Source organism: Porites lutea, chromosome 2, assembly GCF_958299795.1.
Source record: "Porites lutea chromosome 2, jaPorLute2.1, whole genome shotgun sequence".
In the NCBI taxonomy this organism is placed as follows: Eukaryota; Metazoa; Cnidaria; class Anthozoa; order Scleractinia; family Poritidae; genus Porites; species Porites lutea.
Genome location: NC_133202.1, coordinates 12,833,502 through 12,841,001, shown reverse-complemented (window position 1 = coordinate 12,841,001; position 7,500 = coordinate 12,833,502). Strand labels below are relative to the sequence as shown.

The 7,500-nt window shown below is 39.1% G+C and overlaps 1 protein-coding gene and 1 long non-coding RNA gene across 2 annotated transcripts in view; one reads left to right on the top strand and one right to left on the bottom strand.

Annotated features, from left to right (window-relative positions):
• The first annotated feature begins 1,062 nt into the window (after positions 1 to 1,062).
• On the top strand, positions 1,063 to 3,227 carry LOC140926649 (uncharacterized). Its single transcript, XR_012164454.1, has 3 exons — positions 1,063 to 1,598; positions 1,934 to 2,074; positions 2,761 to 3,227. It is a non-coding gene; the product is annotated as an uncharacterized lncRNA (long non-coding RNA).
• Positions 3,228 to 7,158: 3,931 nt separating this feature from the next.
• The window catches only part of LOC140925650 (solute carrier family 23 member 2-like), a 3,076-nt gene continuing 2,734 nt past the window's right edge, over positions 7,159 to 7,500 (bottom strand). The window contains exon 8 of the mRNA XM_073375562.1: positions 7,159 to 7,184. Within this exon, the coding sequence (XP_073231663.1) occupies positions 7,159 to 7,184 (26 nt within the window). The remainder of the gene's footprint in view (positions 7,185 to 7,500) is intronic.

Here is a 7,500-nt window from a genome sequence, read left to right as displayed (position 1 = left end):
AATCTCTATTCTGAAGGCGTGGTTTGAAATTACGCATGTTTTCCTCAAAAGTAAATTGAGAGGAATTTGTTCTCAGAAGCCTTAACGCGTCTCCTTTTATAAAGCCTTTCGTGACGCCTGGTGGGTGACACGAATAGAAATTCGTGTATTGAAAGGTTTCTGTAGCTTTCAAATGCGTTTGCAGGTCAAGAATAGGTTCCTTATCGAATCTGTCACCTTTGTACACTTTCGTGTATAAGAATGTGGTTTCTGTTTCTGATATTTCAGCCGTGAATTTGATTGTTGGGTGAAAACTGTTTGCCTTTACAAGGAAATCCTCTATTTTGTCTCTGCTTGTGTTCCACATAGATATGACGTCATCTATGAATCTTTTCGAAAAAAATGGTTTTGTGGTGCTTTGTCTGAGTGTTTCTTTTTCTATTTTGGCCATAAATATGTTAGCAAAAGCTACGGCCATTTTCGTCCCCATGGCTGTTCCATGAGTTTGGAGTTAATCTTTTCGATTGAATTGGAACGAGTTTTCTTGTAGAATCAGACTTAGCATTTCTCTTGAACACCTGGTAGGAATGGGAGGGTTTTCCATATAGAATTCTTCGTATGCTTCGCATACAGTGGTAATACCCCACTCCTGCTGGGGTATGTTCGTGTAGAGGCTGGTGACGTCCATTGAGACAAAAAATTTTACACGGGACGAAAAATTGGATTTACTGCACTTTTGACACGAGTCAAAAGTTAAGTCAAATATGGTATTGGCTTTGACTACACCTTTGACGCGCGTCAAAGATGTCGCCAAATATATAAGCTCTTTGCTTACTCCTTTGACCTCGGTAAAGGTGAAGTCAAATTGGTAACAACTTTGACTTCTCCTTTGACGTGCGTCAAAGATGAAGTCAAATGAATCAATGCTTTGCTATTCCTATAACCCTTATCAAAGTCGTTGTCAAATATGCTGGTAACTTTGACTTTACCTTTGATGCACGTCAAAGATGAAGTCAAAAGTGTAGTGGCTGTGACCATACCTTTGATACTAGTCAAAAATGAAGTCAAATACGACCGCTACACTTTTACAACACTCTTGAATGGTGCTGAAAGGTGGGAGCAAATATGCAATGAATTAAGTCTACAAACACTTATGTCGAAACTGATATTGAGAAAGGAAATTAAAAAGCTGTATTTGAATACTGTTTTAAAGATATTTATACGACAATACCGAACACGGGCGGATAATCATTGTAATTGCCGTTTTATAATTATTTTTGAAAATGTTCTAGAATATGTACTTTTTCGAAGTGATTTTTTTTTTTGTCTTATCTTGAGTGGATCATTTTCTACTTGATCGATCAATATACCATGTAATGACAGCGACACAAAACAATGACTCAACAATTGGACGATGGAAGACTGAACCCAAGCAAGACACCCTGTTTTTGGCGCGAAATTGTCGCGGCTGCAAACTCTCTCCGCCCGCGCAAACAAACAAACTACGCAGATCTGAAGAAAACAAAAGCTGCTTTTTTGTACGAAGCAGTCCAGCTTTTGTTAACAAATATTTTTACCCTTATCTTTGATAGAGTTTAGACCACAAACTTGTTCAAAAGGTACGTGTCATTCTTTTCTATGTGTTCATGCACTAGTTGTTCTTCAAACTTCATAGTTACGGAAACCAACTCCGAACAGGCGTGTATGTCGTGCTTGGGAGTAGACTTTGCATTAGATCAAGCCCTTTTTTCTTAATAGGGTTAGTGCATTTCTACAAAAGTAATAGCTGGCTTATATTTCACAATGCAATTCAAGTCAAAACTCCATGCGAGAACCTACTAACATCAAGATTATAAACCAACTCTGGTTTTTCTAACAGTTATACTTAACTACGAAAACTACTTCAGGGTAATGAAATAATATAAGACTTACGTATATTTTTCTTCATGGACAGTGTACTTCAATAAAAATATCTGTACCAGACTTTGATGGGCGTATCACTGAAGAAAGTGCATAAGCTTATTTGAACAGGATTCAGTGCAGTTTATCAAACAAAGAAGTGAGGTTATTTGAAGACTTCGGATGTTTTACAGACGTGAGTATCTCTTTCTATTGATTTTTCTGGGTTCTGGGCTCAGGCTGCATAATTTTTAAAATATTCCATTGATTTTTGCGCGACCACAGAGGCAACTAGGTATGTTTCAACATTTAATAATAATCATTCAAACATACCGAGCTGTCCCTTCTTTAATTTATTGTGACTGGACAATAACTTTAAAATTAGCCTGCGTAGCAAGCTTTTCGGCGCGAGTTTTCTGCAAGAGACTAAGTTTGTAGAGGGCAAAAAAAGAGGAAGGAGGGGCCGGGAGGGGCTAACTCGGGCAATAACTCTATTGGAAACGCTTGTTATGCAGGCTAGGTATAATATAAAGTGTTTCTTTAGTTTAATTTTAAGCTTTGGGCATGGAGGGAAATTTTCATTGAATTTTCCTGGACTTAATTAAGTGATAATAAGGCTCGATTCAAACGTCAAATTTCACAAATGACGAACTTAATGACAATGCATGTACACGAAACGTAATGTTCCCATTCAAAAGCATTAGGTTCGCTACACATTTTTAACCGGGTCTTTAAGTTTTGATAAAGGTAAAGAGAAAGAGGAATTTTCTGCAGGAAAGGAGCAATAGCAAAAAGGGAGTTGGGCCGAAAAATTTATTTGAAACACTACGACAGAATTTTTTTTATCTCAAATTGCTATATTCTTTTACAATTATTTCACAGATAAAAGAAACAAGGCAAAGTGATAAGTCTCCAGTGGAACGAAACACACAACAGAGGAAGATTGAAGTTAGATACATGGCGTTTGTCTTTCACTTACATCAAGAATCAAAAGCACTCTAGAATTGAAATCTTCGCAAAGATAACATCAAGACAGATGGGCTCCTGATCAAGAACATTTCTTACTCACCATGATTTTTGCACTGGCTTGCGTGAAAGAAGTGTTTTAAACTATTTTGCAGGCTGCCGTCCGTGACGACAGCGTGTATCTGGAGCATTTATAGTGCTTCAAAAATTTGCGGCAGTCATTATGATTGTCCATTGACAGACTGCAATGAGTACTTTAGACAATAAATCGTGAAAAGGTTTTAAAAAATCATTTTTATGCGTTTAAGTTTTAATCGGAATTATTCAGCTTTCTAATCATCTAATGAGGTTTTAGGACAATAAAGTACAAGATTAAGAACTCAGTCTCTTATCTGTCCACCTTTTTAAACGGTATCCAGGTCGCAATTGAATTTGATTGAAATCTCAAGTTGGATTCTAGCCTGTATATCAAGCGCTTATGAATAGCGAGGCAATAACGCGGCATTCGCGCGAAGCGAACGCGGAATTCACGCGAAGCGCGAGACGAGCGAGAGGCGCGATGCGAGGGGAGGAAAAAAAAACAAACATATTTGGCAACACCTTTATTAAACCTTTGACTTAAATCTCAGACGCATTTGACGACAACTTTGTCACACATTTGACCTGAGGCTCAGACACATTTGACGACACTTTTCACAAGCCTTTGACTTTAATCACAGACATTACGTATACTTTACCGCGCTTTTGTCACACCTTTGGCTTGAATCTCAGACATATTTGACGACGCCTTTGATAGAGGTACAAATGCTAATGAAATATACCTTTGACGCGCGTCAAAGGTAGGGGTCAAAGGCGTCGCGCGTCAAAGTTTTACAAAGGTGTGCAAAGGTGGCCTTTATCGCGCGTTTGACTTCACCTTTGACGTTCGGTAAATCCGTTTTTTCGTCCCGTGTTACTTTTAGGCAGTCAGTTTCGTCTTCCCGAGGAAGTTAAGAAAGTCTGTTGTATCTTTGAGATACGAGGCTTGTTCTTGCTATTAGCTTTTAAAGATTCCGCTTTTAAAGATTCCCCATTTTAAAGATTCCCCGTTTTAAAGATTCCCGTTTTTCAAGATTCCCCGTTTTAAAGATTCCCGTTTTTAAAGATTCCCTGTTTTAAAGATTCCCGCTTTTAAAGATTCCCCGTTTTAAAGATTCCCGCTTTTAAAGATTCCCCGTTTTAAAGATTCCCGCTTTTGAAGATTCCCTGTTTTAAAGATTCCCGATTTTAAAGATTCCCCATTTTAAAGATTCCCCATTTTAAAGATTCCCGCTTTTAAAGATTCCCCATTTTAAAGATTCCCCGTTTTAAAGATTCCCGTTTTTAAAGATTCCCTGTTTTAAAGATTCCCGCTTTTAAAGATTCCCCTTTGTAAAGATACCCGCTTTTGAAGATTTCCCATTTTAAGGATTCCCTCTTTTAAAGATTCCCCGTTCCCCCTTCCCCGTTCGCCATTCCCATTCCCCGATTCCCCATTCCTTGTTTTAAAGATAGCCCACTAATCACCCAAGTACGAATTTGAAAAAATTGAAAACTCGACAAGTTTACTTTATTTACCCATTCCCTCGTCGGCTTAAACTTGGAAACAAGAACTGATTACGTGTACAAAACTTCGTGTACAAGACTTCGCGACTATTGAGAATTTCTCTTTCTATCAGTTCCATAACAAAGAGTTTTGCGTTTTTTCTCGGGAAAGTTAATCTATAACAGCATTAGCCGCATTATCAAACTTTTTTTTGTCTGTATTTGCATAGCCTGATATAAACACTCGACCACGGTCTGCATTACTGTCTCGAATTCTCCCAACCGCTCGATTGTTTATGGGGCTATGGAAACATAACCTGAGATCAGGCCCAATTTTAGCGGTTCTCGTACATTCTCTCTAACGGCTACGGCTAAAATTGGGCCTGATACAAACTCTCTCACGTTTGTGCTCAGTGCGGCCACATTTTGGCCGTAACGCTGATTGGCTGTTGGAACAATGCCTCAGGATCTGATTGGACGTTTAAATCAACGGAAGTTGGAAAGCGCTTATTCCCGGCGTGGTTGTTCTCGTGAATGATCCGCCGTCGGCCTTGAGAAAGGTCGATTTTGCTGTCTTTTTTTAATTGTTTTATGGCCTTATGGTAGTAAAATATGCCTTAATATGTGCCATGAAAATGCAGAAAATTCATATGGTTGTTCATATCTTCTCAGGATTTGCTTTATTCACGGAACTAATGTGAGTGTATCGCGGAGTTGAATCCCTCTGCAAGTTGTTGACCGCTATAAATAAAACAAGGTGCCGTTTTATTTACCAACAAACGCCGGAGTGCAAATCAAAATACTGTCCATCTTAAAAGTGGTTTCATTTGAAAGTTTAGCCGGGAATGACTTTCTGAACGGGGTACGCAAGCGGAGGCTCATTGCGAAAGAAACCTCAATCGCCAACTGTGAAGTATTAGACGAAAAACATCGCATCGCTGTACAAGGAATTTTTTTGTAGGCATTATTATAAAAGCCGGTGGCGCTAGTTTTAAGGTAACAGACTTGTTGTTTGCCTTCGCTTTTTGTAAAAAAATAAACCAGGAAAACTGGTGTCCTCGCTCGTTGGCTGTTTGCTGTTTGTTTATTTCGATTAATAAATTTAGCGAGCCAAGTTTTTAGACCTGCAGTAGAACAACAACACAACTAAGGAGAACTACAAAGTGTGTTTGTAATATTTTTTTTTTTCGTTTTGTTTATAGGTCAGTTGAGCTGTCGTTTCGTTTTTCCAAAGTGGCAGATAATATTTACCTGGATTTACAAAAAAAAATTTTTTTGGACGTTTGTTTCTCTAGTAAATTCGCAAATTGCAAGTGTACACACGGGACTAAATCAGTTATGCACTTGAGAACTCGCTTGGTTTGTGCTGACATAATTTATACATCGTTTGAAAAAGTTCGAGATATATTTCTCCAAGATTTTTAAAAATTTATGTACTGGAAAATATTAAGGCAACAGACAAATAGATATTTCAGTATTTTAAATTCGAGCGCGCCTAGCCAAAATATTAAAACTAAAACATCGTGTCGCAGTCTTGTCGAAAACTTTTTACTTTCTACGCCATCCGAAATAACCTTCGAGATCTCCTTTAATCTCGCAAGAAGTTAAATTTGATTGTGCTGACCGTTTTATTTTTAGTTGAAAAAATTAAAAGATTAAAGCTATTCTTCTAGGCTTTCTCAAAGTCGTTCGCATGGTTTTCTGGTCTGGTGTGGTAGGACCCGGCCCGAAGAAGATATCTGTTACCATAATCTCTTAACCAGAAGTACAATAAGGTTATAATTAATCAGACAAAGCTAAATCTGCTTCACTTGCAAATAAAGCTCTTCCCTTTGTCAAAGCTCTTCGCCCAATCGCACCTTGTTCGGGTACCTCAGCTCTTTCAGCTTTTGTCAAGCGCTTTACTAGGACAAAGCTTTGCAAATTGTTTCCTAGACTTCCTTTTGGACCAGAAAAGTTAGCCCTAACTTGAAAAATTTTCTTTGTAAGCGTTTCGTTGCGTTCCGAGCAGTTTCGGCAAATAGTTCCCAATTCGTTGTCTCGCGGAAACACACCTCCAGACTTTGACAAGTTTTTGTCTTCTGTTTCCCTGAAAATAACTTTCTCCGTAACGCTAGATTGTATACCAGTTTGCCACATTGTAGGCAAATGTTTTCCGGCACAGCAACCCGAATAAAAGTTTTAGTTGGTGTATTTTCCTCCTTCATTCCATTACCAAACCATTGATCGATTTCGCGAGGTGCGAAAAGTATTTTGACAGTTTGACAGGCAGCGCTGCATGCAGCATCCTACGAAGTTCGCGCCAAAATGACGTCACTTGATGTGATTCTCTGCAAGGGAAACAAGTCGAGCTTTCGCTCGTTCGCTCGCTCGCTCGCGCTTCGCGCTCACTGTCGCGCTACGCGCTCAAAAGCTCGACTTGTGAGCAAGTCTACTATTCTTCAAGTCACCGAGTCTGCATTTTTCCCACGTATAAAAAATTTGCATACTAAAAAAACAAGGAAAGGAAGTCAATCAATCAAAAAAGTGGGTGGGCGGAAGATGTTTTGTACAAGGTTTGCATCAGGCTCTCTTTTCGTTTCGCCTTGCCCGCCGGAATGTAATTTTCAAAGCGAAACGAAAAAAGAGCCTGATCTCAGGTTAATGCACCAAGCGCGAGGTCAGGTTGGTAGGATGCTAGTCAAATGCCATTTATATGCTGAAACTGTGCCGAAACAGGAATCGCTGTCGTATCATTTTTGAAAATTACTGTCAGCCTACAGTCGCTGTCTTGAACTCTAAAAAGGGAAATCAACTGTGTTTACATTTTCGAGCATCCTACTCTCCTACTTTCTCTGTGACAGTATTCAGGGGCCCCCAACGATGGTTTCCTCCTAAACACATTAGGGAACTTAAGATGGAGACGTTTTCGGGGCGACGGCGACCGGACTGGCAGAGAAAGCCTGGAACTAAGGCAGCCGTCGCTTCCCGTCAAAAATAGAATATTAAGATCGCAGTGAACTCAGAAGGACGGCGCCTTTAATTAGAAGAATACCGAAGAGGAAAATAGGGCTTCACATAAAGAATTAAGAGAATAAATATTTGCTATGCAGA